Genomic DNA, 21,860 nt, shown 5'->3' on the forward strand with positions numbered 1-21,860 from the left:
GGGGGGAGGCCGCCGAAACGGTGCTGCCCTCCCCCGTGGCGGAGCGGCTAAAATCGGCCTCTGCGAGGAGGTAGCCGGCAGGCGCGAGGAGGGCCCTCGGCACGGCGCTGCCGCGGAGCACGCCGGGAAGGGGAGTCTCGCACCCCGCTGCGCTCACCGGAGCCGGGCGGAGGGGAGACACGTTTCCCAGCGTGCAACCGCCCCGACGGGAGGGGCGCGGCCTCGAGCGCAAGGCCTTTCGGGACATGTAGTCCTGGGGAGCGCGAGAGGCTGGAAGGCAGGCGCAGCGCGGACTCCGCCTCCCGTCGGGCAGCGCGGCTCCATTGTGGCCACGCTCGCACGCCATTGGCTGGCGGCCGGAGCCGGGCCTCTCTCCCCGCCCGGTGACACAAAGCGAATCCAAGATGGCGGACGCGGGCAGCCTGCACGGGGGGGACGCGGCGCTGCCGGGCCCGCCCGAGGAGCAGGAGCTGAGCCAGCGCCTCCGCCGCCTCTACCCCGCCGTCAACCAGGAGGAGACGCCGCTGCCGCGCTCCTGGAGCCCCAAGGACAAGTACAACTACATCGGCCTCTCGCAGGGCAATCTGCGCGTCCACTACAAAGGTGCCGGGCTGGGGCGGCGGCGCTGGGTTCGGCTTCGGCCTCGGCCTGGAGCGGGGCGGCCCCGGGTCCGGCCGCACGGCGGGCTGGGCCAGGACGGCCTGACAGCCCCGGGGGAAGCGGCGGCAGGGCCGGGAGTAGCGCGGGGAGCCCCGGTCTTGGGCCTGGGTGCTGCTGGGCCGGGGCCTCCAGCCCGGCGCGGGTTCCGCAGGGCCGGGCAGGCGGAGGCAGAGCTGGTCTGGAGCCCGGCGGAGCTGCTGCCTTGTGTAACACTTCGCAGTGTCACCAGCCCGGGCCTGAGCGCCTCTGTGCAGCCAGATGGTCCGTTTACTCTGTCATCCCGTTTAAAACCCGGCCCAGGGCTCAGATGGCACCGCCATGCTGTGTAACAGGGGCTTTGGCTCCTTGAGTTTACACAAAATAGCTGCTCGCAGACCCGTAGGACTTGGGGAATCACACTGGTGTTTTTCTTGCTCGCTATTGGAGGCTGTTCTCCCTCCCCACCCCGCGGAGAACCGATCATTCCTTTTCCTGCCTGGTTAGTAAACACTGATGTCATTCCCCTCTTGTGTAATCGTTTTGTCTTCTGTTTGTGTGCATTAGTTTTCAAATTATGTATGTGGGGAGGGGGAGAGGTAGTGCTGTGGGTCCTTATCAACGACTTGATAGTGGAAACAAAGAAAAACTCCAGTGCTTGTAGCGTGGGGAATGGTCACGGTGGCAGTGCAGGACTGTATGTTCTAGTTCTCTGAAATATGTGTTCTAAATTGTTGCATATGTAGAAATCCCCACTGTCTTCAGGAGCAAAACGTGTGAGTGTTCAAATCCCTTCCGGACTTGCATTTCTCTTCTTTCCCAGGTCACGGTAAAAATCACAAAGATGCTGCCTCAGTCCGGGCTACACACCCCATCCCTGCGGCCTGCGGCATTTATTATTTTGAGGTGAAGATCGTCAGTAAAGGTAGAGATGGGTAAGTGCCTTATTCCTGTTCAGCGATTGGTGATGTGATTAAGCAGTTCTGCTCTGCTCTGGCCTCCTTTCCGGAAGGGTTAGAGGTCCCGTGGCTGTCAGGTGGAACAGGCGGGTCCATCACAGGGGAATTATATTCTCTTGGTTAATAGAGGTACATGTGGTAGAACGCACTGGAAGTGGAGGCACTTACACAGCTGCTCTCTGTGCTGTTTGATGTGGGCAGTTTTAAAAATTTAGGAAAAATTTGGTCTCTGGTGCAATTTAAATTAAAGTAGTTTTTCCTCTTGCTAGCTAGGTCTGGTCACTCTGATTTCTGGAATTATGAGGCCTCAGAAGTGGAGTGAAATAGAAAGGAGGAACCCTGAACTTAATTTTGGACTGTTAGAGAGATGTTTGTGCGGAGCGGAGTAGTCCTAGTGCTTGAGCACTGGAAGGAGAACTTCTGAGAGTGTGTTTCTGAAACCCTGTATGCATGATCAAGGAAAAGATATTGAAAGAAAAGGAAACGAGGTGATTGTGAATATAAACTAGAATCTGTGCTATTTCTGTCATCTCTAGTCTAGGACCTGAATTTGGACTTGTGTCATTATGTCAAGATAGGTTGCACCACAGAGTTTTGTGACAGAAAGCAACTGTGGAAGCTTGGGAGACTGCTGCCACCAGAATGCTAAATATGAGAAGGTTTTTTCCAGCCAGTGGTAATATTTAATACCGTAGGCTGTTGTGGAGGCTGCGTTTGCCCTGTCAGTCAATACCATGAACAGCAGCAAGTGGGGGAGCTGCAGAAGCAGCAAATCCTGTTGGTAGCATTTGGTGCAGCTGCCCTTGTCTGGGCAGCACCGCAGTGAACTGAACTGGCAGCAGGTTTTGAATCTCATCCAGTCTTGTGGTCACCTTATTGGGCATTATTTGGATCAAAAATGTAACTGAACAAGGATGTATGTGGCGTTCCTTAAAAACCATATTCACGGTGTTGGGAAATGCAGGAAAGCAATAAAAGGGCATTGCTAACAAAGTCTGGGTTTCTACTGCTAATGTAGATTTTGGTTTTAATCATCTTAAAGGTATTACCAGCCTGCTGTATGTATGTGTTTGGCATTTTTCGTTGCTAAAGGATGAATATCATAGATACAACTGTCCGGAAGGGAAAGCAGCACAGGAGAAGGTATTGAGTGGAATTAATACATCCAGTCCTTCAAGAATAACATTTGAACTCTGGCCAGTTTAGGGGTCTTAGGGAAATGCAGCAAACATTCCTACCGGAAATCAAGTTAATAATTTCTAACTGTTGAAATGTTCTGCTGTCGTCGTTGAGATCAGAGGTGACCTGTTTTTAAGGGACTTTCAAAATATCTCAGATTTTTTCTGCATTTAGACCTGTGATAACGATTGCGTTATCTGTGCAGAGGTGGATACTGGGCTGAATGCTTTACAAATGCAGGGAAAAGACCATCCTTATTCTTTCAGTACACTGATGTGGTGATTAACTGCTTGTCTCTGTTTTAAAACCCTGCACTTGATTAGTTTATGTAACTACTAAAATTAAAGTAATTTACAGTGAACTTCAAGACCATTTTCCAAAGAAATTACATTATGAAAGGTCACTGAACAGCACTTAATCCTTACTACGTTCTAGGTGAATCTTACAGGGACGTAATAGAATTTACTGCTTGTTTCCCAAGATCAATTTTCTATATTAGTAGGCCGTTTTTGTTTTTACTCTATTCTATAATTACTGTTTCCAGGAGCACTTTCAAAGATATGGAACCATGTGTATTATCACAGCAACATGAACACACGATGTTGATGGCTGCCATCTGCAGTCAGGGCACCGGGGAGCCTTTGGGAGCCTCTCTGGTACTCAGCCACTCCCTTGCCTTGTCTTTTCCTGGTAGAGAGAGCTCTGGTTTTTACCTTGCACGCTGTGGTGCTGGGGATTTGTAATTGTGAATTAATATTGTAGCTGCTGCCTGTCTGTCACTGAAAAAGATACTCTTATGTGTCTCATCTTTGATAGCTTGCAGTCAGCCCGTTGGAGGCTTAGTATGTTGTAATAGTGAATAGTGGCAGATACATTTTTGTCTTAGGAAGCTTTCCAGTGTTTATGACACCATGGTGGCTTCAGCTTAGAGGAATCGAAGTCCAGAAGTCTAAAGAAAGGATTGGAGGGAATGAAAGGGAGTTTTCAAGTGGTGTAAGTGGTAAAGCATCTCCCTAGGAATGCAACTGGAAGCTCTTCAGCAAGGGGAGAGGAAGAATCTTTCTGAGCTAATTTCCAGAATCAGTACTTCAGGTGTAAAGTCTCTGCTCTGTAGCTGGTTGTTTTATTTATGCTGTACAGATTGGTGAGGTAAGGGTCAGGTGATACTATTTACTATGTCTCTCTCACTGGAGTTTGTGATAGCTTTTCACATCTGAGTTTAAAATGTGAGTGACTCACAGAACATGATAAAATACTTAGGAACAAATTTGAGGAGTTCTGATTGATATCTTTGTTTCAATAACTCAAAGGTATTACCTTTCTGTGCTAATAAATTGTTAGTCTAGCGCTCCATGCTCTGGTTAGGTGCTGACAGTTGCTAATAAACAACAGAATCTAAGGTTGCAGGTAAGAAGTGGGATGGAAGCTCCCAGTGCTTTTACTGGAGATGTAAGAATTCTGAAGCTCACACAAAGACTTTTTGCAGCCTGGCAGAGATGTTGCCCATATGTGATGTGCTGTGGTAAGATGGTTCTTGAATTGGCGTTGGACAGTGCGAGTTCTGGCTTGATGGTGTCTCTTTGGTAGAGAAATCTGAGCTGTTGAGACAACTGAGGGATCAGCATCACCTTTTTACCTCCTCAGCCCTATGAAAGTAACAGAAGGGAGGTGATTTAAATTCAGTACGCTATGGTATTCTCCTTTGTTTCCTCCCACCATATTGTATCCTAGCAGTAAAAACAGACACCCTCCCCTCGCCCCATTTTTCAGGCAGGTTACCTCTCGGCTCGGTTTTGCAAAGCCCAGCGTGAGGGAAGACGGAGGGACTGCAGCAGCACGAGACATGAGTTGGTTTAGGCGGCCACAACACGGCATCTGCAGTTGGCTGAAAACCTTCCTCTTCTGCGTTGTCTTTCTCACCAGCTCTTTAATGCAACTGCTCCATAAAGGTGCTTTTGTTAAAGAAGCAAATGAAATGAGTTTGAAAACTCTCCCTTTACCATTGTAAGACTTTTCTGCCTCGTCAATGGTAAAATGTAGCTTATTTTGCTGGTGAATATTTCAAAGGAAGTACAGCATGCGAGGAGTCCATTTGGTGCACTTAAGAAACTGTTCAGATTTATCAGCATTTCTTAACTTTGGATCTTCCACTGCTCATGCACTGAGATATAACCACAATCCTTTGAGTTAAAGAAGGATGATTGAGACTTTTAGCTGAATGGTGGTCATTTCTTATCCTGGTGGTTTTAGTTTTCAATTGATAAGAGGTCATGTTTATTTACTGAGGTATTTTTTTGTTTTGTTCTGGGAGAGGGAGGTTGAGTAACATATAACAAACCAGATCTGTCAGTAGATTGATCAGTTGTTTGTGCTAATATTTGTTTGGGAAGATGGTCCTTATTCTCAGCAAGTAGGGGAGAATTTAGTTTGGTGTCTCTAGTTCCAGTCCTCTTCTCACCTCCTTGTCTGTGTTGAACACACAGGGAGTGGTTCCACAACACTTTAAGATGGTACAAGTTCAGATTGTGGGATTCTGCCCTTCCCTTTGCCTTGTGTTTCTGTGCCTTCCCTCATGCTGACAATCTGTAACCCAGTCCTGTGGTGAGCTGGTTGAAGGAGATAACTGTCTGAAAACTGGCCACATCAAAATAATTATGATGATTTCATCTGTTGATGTCACTGTCAGAAATTGCTGTCTTTTTTTTTTTTTGTTTTAATTGAGGACACTTTTCAGGGTTCTGCTTCCTGATGTGTGTCAAAGGAGAGTCAATAAAGGGATGAGCTGAGCTGGGAGAGGGAAGGGTGGGATTGCAACAACCCTCATTTGGTTCCATTCAAAGTGTTCTTGGACAGTTTTGTCTTAAGACTTGCTGAGTAATTAATTCCTGAGCCATTGTGTGCATGTCTCCTGAGTGTTGTCAACTGGAACAAAAGGACAAGAGGCAATGGGTCACAAGCTGTGGCAAGGGAAGTGCCAGTTGGACATAGGAAAGAATTTTCCTTGTGAAAATGGTTAAGCACCAGAACAGGATGCCTGGAGAAGCTATGACACCTCTGTCTTCAAATTTTCCTGGACAAGGCCTGGTATGACTTCCAGAGTTACTTATGCTTTGGGCAGAAGGAAGAAGAAGGAAGGTCCCAAGATCCCTTCCAGTCCAAGTCTTTCCATGGTTCTCTGCATGGCTTGGTTCCAGCATTCCTCAGATGAGCAGGCCCTCAGAAGTGTGTGTGACTCCTAGGTTCCTGAGCTGCCACAAATAACTCCTGCTTTTATCACCATGGTGTTCGTAACAGTTCAACCTTAACTATATTTGAAGCACTGGGCTCTTATCCTCTCTCTGAAATACATGTTGCTGTTTGCTGTTGATTTGTCAGCACATCTCACAGCTTCTGTTTCCCCATTAGATGTTCTCTGCTTGGTAAACAGGAACAGCATAAGACTCATTGGGGCAGGGCAGTCAACCCACAACTTACAGGCTGCTGTGACTCAGGAGGACAGGTCATTTTCATTGTCCTCATTACGCTGGGGCAAGGTGGATTGTCTCATGGGTGGCACTGCTTGCTCCTGACTGCTGTTTCAGTTTCCTGGCCTGTTTTACCTCCCTCAGCTGTGCAGTGAGTTGTGATGGAGTGTGACTGGGGAGCACATCCCGGAGGCCAACCCTGACTGTGTGTGGATTACTGATTCTAGAAAAAGTCACCTGTCCTGCAGCCCCTTCTCCATTTCTGAGCTGCTCCTAGAAAGACAGTGAAGCAGCCTGCGCATTGCCTTGGCAATGGCAGTTTGCTGTCAGCAGCTGTCTTTCCTGGTAACTGTTTGGTTTTGGGCAGTGTCTTACTCATGGATACTCTGGCGTTCTGCAGCAGCTCTGACCTCTCGCTGCCCGTCCACGGCGGCTCCGCGTGTTCTGTGCAAACGGAGCACATGTGGTCTGCAGGCAGAGAGGTGCCAAGTGGCTCAGCCCTCGGTGCCAGGGGAGCCAGGTGATTTCATGAGGACTTTGAGCTGTCTCGGGAAGGCTGCTGAAAGAGCCAGTCTAAAGTTTCTTCTTGCCATGACTTTTTTTCCTTTGTGCCAGCACTAGTGACTCTGTGATGAGCTGGATCATGTTAACTGTTCCTTTTGCTGGATCAGTCCTTGATACGGTGCTTTCTGTGAGTGTAGTGAGGAAGGGGAGACCCAGGTGGGCAGAAGAAGGAGGGTGGGAAGACATGGGCAAGGATGTTTTGGTAACTTCACACAACTGGCTTGAACTGTTTGATGGTTGCTTTGAGATGTGCAGCCTGTTGTCCAGAGCTGTGGGTCAGCACTAGCATAGGTTGTGGGCATTTTTCTGAGAGAGGAAGGAAAGACTCCTTGGAGGAGAGCAGCCAAAGAGCTAATCTAGCTTAGTCCACACCATAGTTTATTTATAATAAAATCTTCCTTTAGCTTTCTTACACAAGTGCACCATATCCTAGACTTAAAAATAGCTTAGTGTATCTCTTAGTGAAAAGGAAAAATAAAGGTCAGACGTATTGGTTGTTCAGCAGTCTTTACATTAGGAACAAGTAATCTCCCCCTCTCTTCCTTGCTTATGTTTCTCCTTGCCAACTTTCCATTTCACTTCAGTATATGGTGTGATTGCTCTTTGAAAAGCCTTTCACTCATGTGCTCTAATGGTTTCCAGGTGCTGATAGAAGCGTGTCCATGAAGTGCTCTGATGTCAGTGGCTTTAGGGGCACGTTCTCTGTGTGTGTCCATCGGCTGGTTACACTGCGAACACCTTACAGTGTCATGCGTGTCTGGATGTGGCTGTGGGGAAGGACAAGGTATATTCTGGGGCAACTGAGGATTTCTAGTGTCTGCACGTGCTGTGTGATCCCTTATTTGTATCTGATAAGCCTGTAAATAATTGATTTCCTCCCCCTTTTTATTTTTTCCATCCTGGTTTCCAAGAATCCCAAACAAGCACAGAGAGCGGGTTGTTCTTCTGTTTGCAGGTATGTCTGCATACTTGAATTTATGCTGTTCCACAGACATTCATTTAAACAAACCAATACACAAATAAATCCCCCTGAGTAGGTTCATTAAACAGTTCGCACCTTGTTCCCATTTGCAAACAGTTTAGCCCGGGCAAGTCTCGCCTGCTCAGCCACTGACTGACTGAGCTTCTGTGCTCCGAAGTGTAGAGGCGCTCTCATTTCTGTGGAGGTTTCTCTTCAGTTGATGACATCTCATGAGTTGTTATTTTTGTGTAGTTGTTCTCCTAAAATCTTGCGAAAGGGATTAATATTGAGGGCAGCTTTTTCAGTGTAAGACAAGTTGTGAGGTTGGAATATCTGACTTGCAGTTGATAACTCTTTTTTTAATTGCTTTCTTATTTTGTAAATCAATGCAGTGGAAAGTGAAACTCGGTGCTTTATAGCAGTGTCATGGGCCCATCCATTGTAATAGTAGAATATAAATGTTTAATTAAAATAATTTGTGAAATTAGGAAACAAAATTGAAGTTTTGGTGGCGATGTGTGACTTTTTTGCTTCTGATGTGGGCATTTAGGTGTGTCTGAAGTCTGCGATCTCCTAGGTTTCAGTCTGTGATAACTTCTTTTTATCTGTGTTTTTTGTGTGTGTTTGTGGTTTTCTTTTGTTTTCTCCCAGTTAGAGTTGGGAGATTTTGAACAGTAAAGAAGAAAAGTTTCAGCAAAAATTGTGTGGGTTTTTTTTTTCTACTCCTCCCTCCCTATTTGCTATTTCTGAATATCTGTTATAGAAAAGGTAGGAACATAGCAAATGTCAACTCCTGCAAAATCACCTGAACATCTTTAGAATGTATTTAAAACATAATTATGCTTCAGCTTTTCAGAATATGTTTACAGTTAATAACTTGAATAATAGAATAATGAGAACTAATTATTTAAGTGTGCCAGGCTTATAGATCTAAGCAATTCTCTGTTTAATAATTAAATTGTGTGAGTTGCGTAGCTTTTATAGAGCAGAAACTTTTTTTCCTTCACTTGTGGAGCTCTGGGATGATGAGCTGCTAAAGAATTTATCCTTACGGTGAAGCTTGACTCCTTTATTTCAGCTCTGCCCCTGCCCCTGTGAAGCTGAATTAACCGTGTTATGTTGACTGCGCTGCCAGATTCCTTTTCTGAACTGCTGTTCCAGGAACGGGGTTTACACTGTACCTGTGGTATAAGACTGGATCTCTGTTTCCTCAGGACACTTTCAAACCTAGAGATACAATCTTCTTGTTGACCACTTCTTTGTGTCGATGCTCTCCACATCTGGTTTTGTTCCTTCTTGTGAAAATGTCCCAGGTGTAGATCTGCGAATTCAGCACGTGTTGCTTCCCCAGTGCTCTCCCCAGCTCTCTGGCTATTTGGTATTGCTTTAAAGAGAAAGTATTCTTGTTTCATAAGTACATCTGTCAAAACTTTCTGTGTGTTACTTTTTCTGTAATGTGTTTTCCACATTACAAAATAGTTCTTGTGTAAATATTGCTGTTATTTTTTTTCTGTCATTTAATGAAAACTTGTGTTAGCAGGTAAATCCTCCTTGCATAAGAACAGTTACTACCAGTTTCCCGATTGAAGCCTAAACCAGAGCAAATTAGCCTGTTAAGGTGAGAGAATACCTCTTAAGAGAACCGGCCACCTGGCAGCAGAGTGTTTTCTTCTGGTTTGGGTCTTGCCTTTGTATTGTTCCCCCTGTGTTTTAGTGGAGAAAACCAGAACCTGAGCTGCTGTTTGAAGCTGACTGTTGTGATGGATCAAAATGCAAAATTAGGCTACAGTGTGGAACTTGCAGTTTTTACTTGCCCTGTTTTCGATGCTTTTCCATTAGATATTTCCAGAGCCTCTAGTGTCTGTCTTTGCTGATTTCTAGGCTTTGTTCATGCCTGGAAAAATGGCCTGTTGCTTAGACTGGCAGTCAAACAATCTTAAGCCCATTCAGTTGTGGAAACCTTTTCAACTTCTCTAGTATGTTGTATAAAAATTTTCAGCAACTCTGACCGATGCATTTGGAAGTGAGGTTCGTTAATCGGCAGGACGAACTGAACAAAATTCCTACTAGTTCGGTTGGGTATAGCCAGAATAAATAATCAGAGAATTAATGTCAGTAATGCTTTATGCTGTTCCCAGAGTGAACGCACCATTTGCCACTGACATGGTTTATGTCAACTTTGTTGCATACCAGCTGACCTAGAGACCAAGTCAGCTGTCAAGAGCGAAAAATCTGAAGTTGGAAAACTAACTTGGCGGGACACCAGGCATTGGGTGCAGTTGGTCCTGTTGGATGTGATGGTGCTTGTGCCAGGTGGAGAAGTTGGTTATTGTGGCCGGATCCTAGCAGTGATTTTATAGGCTTGCATTATGCCTTTTCTCTCCTAAATAGTGCTCAAGTCTTCAATCTCTGATTAGTGTTTTCTGTCTTTCAGCATTCCTCCATATATTGCTAAAATACATCATCAACTTTTCCCTTCCCAAATGCGGCCCAGAAAAGGGACAGACTTGACCATTTTGTGGCTGCCAGATACCAGTTAAATGTGATTCTAAAATGTGGAGATGGGAAGCTGACACCTTCATCTAGCAAAAAGAGTTTTTATTCTTCCTTTGCAGTTTTGTCAGCATTTACTCACAGAGAGACTGAGAACATGTGTTAAGTTACCAGATTAGTGCCTCTCGGTTTTGTTCTGCTCACTCACCTTCTCTTCTGTGCTCTTTGGCTTTTAGAGCCCCTCTAAGGGCTGATGTGCAGTGGGCTCCTCCCTGCCTCAGGATACTTATAGCTCTTTTTAGTGAGCTCTTACAAATTTTATTTTCTTGCCTTTATCTACTTCTTTTCAGCCTTGCATTATTTGTCTTTACTGACCTCTGCTTGGGGAATTGGGATTCTTTCTGGAGCCTGTCAGTGCTATTTCTGAAGCACTGTTACAGGACAGCACAATACCCACGAATAAACCCAGAGCTGCTTCCACTTTAGAGATTCATTATATTCCATTATTAAGTAGTTTGAAAATAAATATTGTTAGACTGAGGAGTCAGAGACAGTTGGAATCCAGTATTTCATGTACCGTAGGCAATTTATTTTAGACAGAGATAACTTGTTTTTTCACTGCTTTAAAATAACATGCCCCTTCCCCCACCTTAACTGCAACAATGTGGTTTCAGGTGGTAAATTGATATGGGTTATCACTTCTCTCCACTCTTAAAACCTGGCATGAAGTCAGGGCCCTCCACAGACAAGAAGAGTGATAGTTCAGGGCTTTGCACAAGAGACTCTGAAAGTCTCTGAAATGCCACCAGTGTGATGAGGTGTATTATTAATCTCTATTTCAGTAATCTAGCTTGATTATTTTAGACTGAACTGTGTGTGTTGGAGGAGTGGGGTGCATGATAGCTGGGACGACAGGATTCTTACCAGATAGGTGTGGTTATTAGGAAAAAATGGCAGGATGCAGTAAGGCTTTGAATCACAAACTCCTCTCTGGATGAGAGGAGCATCCCATGTTTTGCTCATGGCTGAGCTGGGTGCTTTGATCTTGGCTCAGCCACATAATAAAACGCCAATCCCAGGAATTTCTGCCACATGTTGGTGATATTGTTGGTTCACCAACTGAGCAGGAAATGACTGATTCATTGGAAGTCATGGCCTACCGAACAAATGATTTAGTGTCTCTGTTTTTAACTCTTTAAGTTTGGGCCTCAGTGTCTCTCAGCATGTGGGAAGGAGAGACGCAGCGTCAGGTGTGGCACCGTAAAGAAGAGTTCTGGGCCTTGGGACCATTAGGTAGCCAACCAATGCTAAACCAATGTGGTTTTCCACCTTCATTTCCTCAGCTTTCAGATGGGGTGGATTTTCTGTGCTCTCTAGGCAAACTTCACAGGCACCTGGAAGCAGAGTGGTATGGAGTGTTTCACCATCCTGATCTTTCAACAGGTTAAGAAATAATTAGGGCAACTGTAATATCTTTCTCATCATGACAGAGCCTTAATAAATCTGCTCTGCTAATTGTCAGAACTGGCATTTGAGATAAGTACACTTTTTAAGTTTCTTGGAGAAAGTCTTGTAACTTTTTGGGTAAAGAAATACTTCTTTGTTTCAAGTGTACTGCCCAGGTCCAGTTATGACCACGGACTAATTGCTTTCTCCCTCCTTCTGCCTCACCTTTATTTATTTTGTGTATAGCAATGCTTCCCACGTGCTCGGTGCTTTCCCGGCATTCAAAGGGAGATGTTCTTTGCTCCTGGGATCCCTAAAACTGCAGAATATAAAGTACAGGTATACATGAGTTCTGTTCTACCCAACCAGTCCTTCATTCCGGCCCTTGAAAAGCCAAATAGATTTAAGTACTGGAATTTCAGCATTAGCTACTTGCTGTCAAAGGGCAGGTCTGTTCTTAAGTTTTTCTGCTGGATTCATGAGGATTTTTGTGGGTTGCTCACAAAAAGTAGCTTTAGACTAGCCAAAAAATTTAGGTTGACTTTTTGGCAGGATCTCTGGGTGTCATGTTCGTTCTGAAGAAACATATTTGACTGGAAGAATTGCTTGTCACATGGGTGGATTTGCCTTCTGGGGACAAACTAAACGCAGCCATCACTGTGTTCTCCTACTTGTATGACTGTGATGCTTAAAACAACCTCTTCAAGAGATCCCTTGGTTTGAATTTAGTTTAGTCAAATACTGCTACTCCTCTGAAATAACTTTTCTTGTAGCTTTTTTGGATAATTTCTGCCCAGTGACAGTCACATTGGGTCTGTCTTTTTTGAAATGCTTTTTGGCAGTCAGTGCATCTGAGACTTTTGTATCTTAATGAGTTAAACTTTAATTCAGAAGTACAGTCATTGTTTTGGCTCCTTCTGTCTGTCTTCCAGGGAAAGTCTTTTATTGGCAGAAGCAAAAAAAAAATTACATATACAAATTTAAATTGCAACATTGGAAATATCTGCACTGCACAATCAGCCGCATGAGTTCTCTCAGGAGGCAGAAGTGAATTCTGTCCTATTGAAATATCCCTGTGCTGGGGAAGCACACGTGCTGGTGTTTGCTGAAGTGCTTGGGAACTGGGGGGAGGGAAACAAAAAGCTTTTTCTCTTAGAACTTAACCTTACCACGGTCACGGTGCTGTAAGATCTAGAGAGAAGAATGTTGGCAGTCCTGCTGGTTGTGTGCTGGGCAGAGGCGTGCGTGGAGCATCTTCTGGCATGAGGGTTTGCAGCCAAGGTCCGTCCTTCATCTGCGGTGGTCGGGGAGAGCTGGTGTGTGGATAGAAGAGGCAGAGCTGATGTTGTGACAGGTGGTAAGTGTGGCTGATTCAGCCCATTCAGATGTGAAAAAGCAGTCAGTACTGACTGGGCAGGACGGAGGTGCAATAGTCCTGGAAAAATCTGGTGCTATGGTAACTGCCGAGGCTGCTGGTGAGTGGAAATGACTTGGGATTGAATCACTGGCATGTGTCTGCGTTTATTTTTGTCTGTCTGCTCTATTTGGAGTTGATCTACTGATGCAGCATTTTTGAAGCTTCTGATCTGGAGTGGGGGGCAGTTCCCAAGTATTCAGTGCTCACTGCTGAGAAGATGGTTTTAGGAGGTCACTTTTGCCTGGCATTAATCAAGGTATATATCTTAGGTATGAAGGATAATGGATTTAAATGGATCATTACCCAAAATCCTCAAAAAATTTTTTTCTTTTTTGTTCCCCCCGTTGGGAAGTGGGTGCTGATGTTTCTTACATTTCTTGTGTACCGCTGTATCAGTGCTTCACTTGATGTCCGTCGTCTTCTAAGAGGCTCTTTGAGTCCTTCAAAAAGGGCCTCAGCTAATGGGCACCCCACATGGAATTCATCATCACCTGAAACCTCCAGAACCAGGGATGACGCAGAATATAGAGATTTATGTTGAATAATATTGAATATTATAACTTTTTTTCTTTTAAAAACCCCAGGCAGTAGGTTGTGCTTGATGATGCACACCAGTATTGTTTAACTAGTTTTGAATTTGTTGTATGTGCAAAACTGGTTTGGAGCATTTGGAATCAAGGAAGTGAGGAGCCGTTCTGCACCAAGACGTTCAGAAAGCAGCTGATGCTTTTCGTGGTGGAGGAGTTGAACAGGAATTTTTTTTTTTCTCAGTTTTCAAGAGAATAGAGCAATTTTATTTTAATTTAAATCTGAGACTTTGTAGATCTCAAAGCTCATTTCATGTGACACTTCTGATATCTTAATTGATAGTAGCTGGGAAAAAAAAAGTAGCTAGCATCTTCTGAAACAATAACCAGCACTCAAGTGTGTGACATTTTGAAGTTCAGGATGTGAATGTCGGCTGTGGAGTTGAAACTCAGCATGGTGAGAGAGTCTTATTTTATTTTAGGTTGTCTGCAAATTCTACGTATAATTCTATGGTCATTATGATCTTATTTTTAAAGTTTGTCTCAAGCTTTACATGGGAGCATAAGTTGAAGAGCAAAATTTTGTGAACCAGGAAGCCTTGTGGTCATGTTCCATTTTTTTTTTTCTTTTCCCAGTGGCACATTTCCATGGCAGTGTGTGTCTAGATTAAAATGTAATCTTAAATTTAGAATTTCTGGATTTGTAGTAGTACTTTCTTTTTTATGAAAATACAAGCTTCTAGCCCTAATTTGAAACTGTGTTGTCTGAAAACAGAAAGATGCTGTTCTGTGCATTTTTGCCCTTGGTTATGTGCGTGGGATTTGCTGCAATACACAAAGGAGGGAGGATGAATCTGCATAGAAAATAATAAAGTTAAGCAGGATAAGCTGAAGTGGGAGATGACCTATTTTATCCGAGTTCAACAATTATGTTATTTCTTGAAATTTCCAAGTGTTTTCAGTATTGCCACCCTTGTGGTGTCAATGCAGTGCGAGGACCCAGCGAGGGATGGGGACGGAGGGGAAGCCATCAAAGTGCTGCAGCCAGCATTCTCATAAAACTGCACCAAGGTGTGCAGAAGTGGTGTCCGCTCTCTCCGTTCAATTCCAGATGTGCTAACATCAGCAGAAGTAGGGGCAGAGGAACAGGCAAGTGCCCTCTGGCCGTCTGCAGGGATGGAGTTGCCCAGGGGAGCTGTGCTGTGTGATACTGGACCTGAGGAACCTGACAGCACCGCATGACAAGGCTGCGGCAGAGCAGACAAAGTGGCTGCGGTTTTACCGAGTTTCACCCTCAGCTCAGCCAAAAAGATCAGGACATAAGAAACATTCCTTATGCTGGGATGTGTGTTAAACAAAATTTGGCAGCTACCAGTAAACCCGAGGTCTTTGTCTCGCTGATGTGAGCAGGGGAAGGTGGTGGGGATTGTTCTGCCAGAGTAATTAGAGTGATTTGCTCCTCGACAGATTTTTGCGGGGTGTTTTCAGGTCTGCCGGAGTCAGGACCAAGCACTCTGGTGTTGTTGCACCAGGCTTAGATGATGCCTTTGTTGTGTGTTCAAACAATTTGGGACCTTGAATCACAGCTCCCTTGAGGCTCGAACAATTGGCAGAGGTGATACTTCTGATCTACTGCTCTGAAGCAATGCAGACCTGGAATGTAGCTCTAGCTGTGGCCTGTGATCCCGACTGCTCATGCATGTAGTTGAAAATAAATCAGAACAGCAGAATTACCATGTAGCCAGAAGAACTCAGTAGCAGGAGGGGGTTCCAGACTCAGCAGGAGTAAGAAAACTGAAATAATAATGAGCATGCTGACTTATCTGCCAATGTGCTAAGAAGGTGGTGAGGAAGAGCCAGAGCACTCTGTGCAGATATGAGGAGGAGAAATCTTCAATATTGTGCCTGGCAGGCTGTAAACATGTCCTTAAAATTCAGTTTATTCTTTATAAATGTGGGTGTATCGCGTGACTGTGTGAGACTAAATTTTTAGATGCCATAAATGACTGCTTTGGAAAGCCTGGTCAGGAGCTCATGAGAAAGGATGTCACTTCTGAGTCATGCTCTGAGCAGTGCAGAAAATGTTTACAAAAACTGTGTGTTTATAAGTTGCTCTGCAACACCGACCATAAGTACTCATGTTTAATGTCCTTTGAGAAGCACTATACAAAGGCTGCCATTTCAATGTTCATAAATAAAAAAAAAAAAAGCCAAAAAACAAACCTATCTAAATTGAAGAAGCTTGTTTAAGAAGAGTTATTAAAGATGCAATCATAAGGGTAAAATGCTTCCAAATGATGTGGAGAGTAAGGAGAGACACATCATGTTGGAGCGTCAGTGTAAATGTGTGTGAACTACTGGAGAGACTCAAAATAACTCGGTAGTTGACATAATCAGACACGAGGGTGAAAGAGGATAGGGTTACACCTTGCCAAAAGTTGACATTTTGTTAGATGAGAAAAACGGAAAGAACGAACTTTAATTCTAAAAAAGCAGTAAGGTTGACCAAAATGACTTGAGGGACATCTGGTTCAAGCTCTGAAACATTAAAGGAGTATTTCTCCCTCCCAAAACATTGAGGATGGGATGCAAGCTGTAACATCTGTAAAAGCAAGAGATGTTTCAGGAGAACATGAAGGGCTCTGCAAAAGCAGGAATATTGAGAGGCTCCGAAATGCCAGTGCTTGCTGTTGAAGGATTATCTGGCTCAAGTCAAAGAGTTAATACAGTGTCATTTGTCAATAAAAAGCATGCAAATCTTTGTTTTTAAATTGTTATCTGGCTCCTGTTCAAGGGTTAATAAAACAGTGTTAACTGTCCATAAAGCTCAGGAACAAATCATTAGGGGTTATCTGGTCTTCATTCAAGGGTTCTAAAGAACGAAGCTGAGCCATTAACTGTGGAGTGTGACGTTTAACAAGTCTTGATTACAGAGGTGAAGCAGAGGTATACCTGGTGCTTTTTATCTTTTTGGAAGGGATCCAAAGGAAAGAGCTCACATAGTGCTTCCTCTTAAAGTGTCTTCTGTCCTTGAGGTCTTTACATCAGAGCACAGCCTTCCTTGTTGCTTTTTTTAAGTGGCCTCAAGGCTCATGAGCCCTTCAGCTCTGGGTTGTGTTCCTGCACACGCTGTGTCCCAGCTGGATCTGCCTGTCGTGTCCCCTGTCCTGTCTCAACAAGCTCTTCTATTCATAGACAGGCTGCAGGCTTTCAGCATTTCTGCAGAATATCAGATTTGCTACGTAATAATGCATATCCTAGGTATTTTGGAAACCCTCACAAATCTCTTTTTATCCTTCTAAATGAGAAATGGGAAATCCAGCCAAATGTCCCGGAATCTGTCCTCTGTGACTGGGGAGTTTCCGAGATAAACTTGTTTGCCCTTAATGCCGTCAGGAGGTTCAGTTTTCTGCTCCTGAACTGGCTGCTACCAAAGCTTCTTTTGGGTATTCTTCTAAATTCAGTGGTCTTCTATTTCCTTTATCAAGCACTAACACTTTCCTGGTGTTTCGTAATGCCATAATTTATTCGTGGTGAGAGCTGAAGGACCTGGGCTGACCTGTCTTGGTTGTAGGTGGCCATTATGTTGGCACAACCCTGTTTGTCAGTGTTCACCCCAAGAGACTTTGAAGAGCCTTAGTCTTGTGGCAGGAAAACACTGAGCTGGGTGAAGGGAAGGTCAGCAGTAGGTTCTTATGATCATGCATGATTTGGTTCTGAAGAGAGGTAAACCAGAGTTGTAAAATAAAGGGGTGACTATGAAGAACTGTAGAATGGTCTGATGGTGCTGGGTGACTGGACAATAAAATGAACGATGCATTTCAGGCTGGATAGATGCAAAATGATTCTCACAGGTGGAGAATAAACAATCCAATCTTGACACAAAAAGTGGGCTCTGAGCTCCCTCTTGCAATGCAGGAACAAGTTCTTTGTGTCTCAGTTCCATGGAAAAACCAGCTCAGTTCTCATCTGCTGTCAAAAAATAAATGAAATAATAGAGAGCAAGAGGGGGAGCAATAGAAACCAAAACAGGGAACATCATTATACTGATGCCTGGAATAATCACCATGTGTTTGTGTTGTGAAAAATGCTTGTGGTTCTGGTTTCCCCCTACTTCTCCAAGAAGACACAGAACTGGAAGTGCAGCAAGAGTATGGAGAGGTACAGATGAGCTGTCTATGAGGAACCATGGAGTAGATTGAGAGTAGTCAACGTTGAGAAGAGACTGCTGGGGAGTGGAGTGTGAATGGGGACTTGAAATTCCCTGAGAAAGTTCTCACAGAAATGCTGTTCCTCTCTTCCAATTCTGAAAATGCAAGTATGAAGGAAAACGAGCTTGGGCAGTAACTGGTGGAGCTGCAGGATGGTGTTTTTCCAAAGAGCTTACAAAGGTTCAGAAAGCGATCAGATTAATGGAGGAAAGTCTATTGTGGTGTGAAATACAGGAAGACCACCTTTTGTTTAGGAAATGGTGTAAAATATCTGTTGGACAATGAAAGAATGTTCTTGGAATGTACAACTGTTTGCTCTCTCCTGTGCATCTACTACCAGCTGTTCCTGGAGGCGACACATGGGGCCAAATAGACATTTGTTCTCGTAGACCATATCTGTCCTACTGCATTTTACCAACCCCTCCCCCCAGACTTCAGAATTGTGATTGCTTATTGTTTTCCAGTCCTTTTCCTACCGATTGGGAACTAAAGAGTAGCTGTAATTGTGTATGAGAAAGCTGTCAGTCACTAAAGCAAGTGGGCATATTATCTTTGATTCAAGAAAGGACTAAAAAAGGAATGAAAAATCTTTAGTGATTTCAACATTCTTACCTTAAATGATATGCGGATTTTTATTCTTTTGCATTTTCTCTGCAGGAAATCTTGTGGCTTGACCATTCAGTGCTTGACTGATATTTTGTTTGGCTTTTTTTGAAGGTACATGGGAATAGGACTTTCTGCTCAAGGGGTCAACATGAACAGGCTCCCTGGTAAGTCACTGTTAAAATTTGGTTTGGCTTGCAATCTGTGTTAAATGTTCCTTTGAAATATTTGTAACTTATGTATGTGAACTAGCAAATATGTTTCTATTAATAAAATATCATGAATATTAATGTATGGAAGTTTCAACATATTGAGTGTTATTCTAAACTGAGTTTCTAGTAGCCATCATGATTTTAACAGATAATAGAACTTAATATTAAACTAATAAGTAATAGGTAAGATTATGAGCTTTCGCACGTGAAAGCTCTTCTTTGAATCTGAGAAAATAAGTAGCAGAATAATTAGACATTTATTTTATATATCTTACTTGACAAATTTACATGAAAGATTCTGAAAATGACAGGACAGTTGGCCTGTCGTATTGTCTCCCCTCTTTTCTCTCCCTCGTCCCACTGAAAAACTAGAACAATGTGATAGAGCGGCATTTCCAGTTAATACTGTTGTTTTTTTTGTTTGAAATGTTTGGTTTTGTGTTACCCTCTGAGTTGGTTAAGTAGCTTGGTTTTAAAAAGAAATAATTGCTGATCTTTCTTTAACAATATCCAATTTATTAAGTAAAATTATAATTTATAGATTTTGATCAACACAATGATTTCTGTAGCAGAAGTTCAGCTGGGTTTGAAACTAGAAGTTTTCTCTATTTGGTAGCAAGTAAATGTTCTTCAAGTGCCAGAATGAATGGCAGCTGGTTCCCATTGGTGGGGGCTTTTTTTGTCTTAGGTGTGATTTACGTCTGGTGGAGTTGTTTTAAAGCTGGAATCTATGTTCAGCCCTTATTATGCACCTTGGTATCTGCAAAGGAGAATGTTTTATTAACGTCCTAACAAAAGGAAGAGCTTTGTAGGGTTTGCAGTTCAGCCCTCTGTGAGGTGTCTTCTGAGTGAGGATTTGGCTTTCACCTTAACTGGTAACTTGTGTATTCAGAAAGCAGAATACGCTTGGTTTTTTCCTTAAAACCTCCGATTCAAAAAGTTGCAACATTGGAGCAAAATCCCTGACGATTCTGCTAGCAAAACATGTGATTTTGTATCTCTGTTATAAATTTCTGAAATGCATACTTCTGTAGCTATGTTTCTGAAATTCTGCTGAGACTGCAGGTGGATGATTTCAGAAAACCACCAGCTTTCTGGTGTCTGTTCTTTTAATTGTAAATCTGCTGCTGAATTTTGCAGTGGAACAGCTGCCTTGTCTTGTTATGGAGAGAAGCCTGGAGATCTTGGAATGAATGAGGGAGTATTTGGGACCTTTTCCATTGATAAAGAAGGGATTTGGAACTGTAGGCTAATTGCATTAGTTAATAAGTTCAATTAAAATTTCACCAGTGAAACTGTAAGTACTGTTTTAGTGACAAATGTCAGGGCAGCATGTGGGCCTTTCATAAACTACAACCATGGCTGACAGTTGCAGACAGGCCTTTCCTTCTCCAGGTACCACCTCGATCATGTTGATCAACCTTGAGAAGTCAGAGGCGTGTCCTGAGATCTGTTGGTCTGACTTGGGCACAACCTTCTGTGCATGTGCTTTTCTCTGGTAATTTCATATCTGCCCAGAGAGCTTGTGGAACCTCTGACTTTTGAGATATTTAGGACTCAGCTGGTTATGGCCTTGACGGACCTGATGTAATTAGACCTTTGAGCAGGGCTTGGACTAAGTGACTTCTGGATTTCCCTTCCCTTCTTAGTTGTTTTACACTTCTAGGATAACTGTATTTGGGAAAATGGTTACACCCATTTATTAAAGAATTTGCATCTTACTGGAAACTGTATTTGTTAATTATTATGACAACTACAGCATGTACCCATTGGAGAGAGAAATAAGGTCACAGGTCTTCATCCTCTCAGAACTAGACCAGTGTGAAGGAGGAATGCAGGACACTGCCAGTTTTCTCAAGCGATAATTGGTTGCAAAAAAAGTAGGGAATGTCTATATCAAGATGCTCTGGTGTCAACAGGTATAGAAGTCTCAGTTTTCAGATTCTGCACTCCTTCTGCCCCCCGTCCTCCTGACCCAAGTGAGTTATGTGTGTGTACAAGGCTAAGTGTGAATCCCATCATCTCTTTCCATGGCTGAAGTGCTTGGCTGCTTGGAAGAGGAGTTGTTTGGCTGCTAAGGGAACATGTTCTGTTGCAGAAATGGCTCTCTGGCTTCTGCAATGGAAAGATGGGTGGGATTGTCTTGTAGACTTGGCCTGGTGACTGCTGGTTAGATTATGCTTAACTGAGGGTTCTCCTGGGATTATGACATAGTTTATATATAAACGCAGTTGAATACTAACCTGAGATGATATGTACTGAATGTCATAGGTGTGCGGGCCTGAAATTCAACAGCCAAAATAATCTCCCCCCCCCAGTTAGAGACTAAAAATTAGCCAAACTGCTTGTGATAAATGGCTTTAAAGCCCAAGAGCTACATGGGCAGTGTTTTGTGGCCGGTTTGAATCAAAGCACCTACACTGCTATTATTTCTAGTGTGTATGTGGCAAATGTCAAATTCTTTGAGTGAAATAAAAAATAAAGTGAACTTGAGACTTCAGATAACATGTATTTAGCAACGAATTGCACAAATTTGATCCTATGAACCAGTTGTTTGTTTGATCACATGCAGATTATGCTGCCAGGGGTGACTCTGTGGGCATAGTTAGGTCGATCTCCCATCATCTGTATAAAATGAACTGCATGGCTCTGTATTGCAGCTCAATAATTATCTTCCTGGCATTTGGAGAGCGAGTCTGATTTATTTTCTTTTATAACATATTGCTCAAGTAACTGAAGTGAGAAACATGCATCAGGCTTAACTGTTATCAGGTCCTTCACAGCACAGAGTAAGTGAGAGCTCACAAAGAAGTGACAGACTTCGGAATCTTGACTTGGCTTCATGTCAAAGTGTAATTTTAACTTTTTGTGACCTGAGGCCCTGCCAGGTTGGTCTCCTTAGACCCTTTCTACCTCACTGTGCTTTCACAGATCAGTTTTTGCTTGGTATGCTGGCAGGACAGTATATGACCCACTGCAAGTTTGGGAGCACAAAGCCTGGTGTGGGAGCCAAAGTTGGTCCCTTTTTTGTTCCTGCTTTCAGTGAGGATCCTCACACCCTGTCAGCTGTAATTCAAACAGCCTTGCTGCTGGGTTCAGTCTTGGACTCCTTTTCCCCCTCCTGAACAAACACTTTGGCCATATCCAGTTCCAAGTCAGGGCATTTATGCTTTATGCCCAATTTATTT

General features: G+C 43.6%; 1 protein-coding gene across 2 annotated transcripts in view; it reads left to right on the plus strand.

Annotated features, from left to right (window-relative positions):
- Positions 1-387: 387 nt before the first annotated feature.
- Positions 388-21,860, plus strand: part of RANBP10 (RAN binding protein 10) — a 67,858-nt gene continuing 46,385 nt past the window's right edge. Inside the window, exons 1-3 of one of the 2 annotated variants that reach the window (XM_065848100.2) lie at positions 388-603; positions 1,460-1,571; positions 18,575-18,627. In XM_065848100.2, coding sequence (XP_065704172.1) covers positions 405-603; positions 1,460-1,571; positions 18,575-18,627 — 364 coding nt within the window. In that variant the 5' untranslated portion in view covers positions 388-404. Of the gene's footprint in view, positions 604-993; positions 1,139-1,459; positions 1,572-18,574; positions 18,628-21,860 lie in introns of those variants that run through there. The other variant, XM_071814266.1, reaches the window with a different exon arrangement.

Source organism: Patagioenas fasciata, chromosome 13 (genome assembly GCF_037038585.1).
Source record: "Patagioenas fasciata isolate bPatFas1 chromosome 13, bPatFas1.hap1, whole genome shotgun sequence".
In the NCBI taxonomy this organism is placed as follows: Eukaryota; Metazoa; Chordata; class Aves; order Columbiformes; family Columbidae; genus Patagioenas; species Patagioenas fasciata.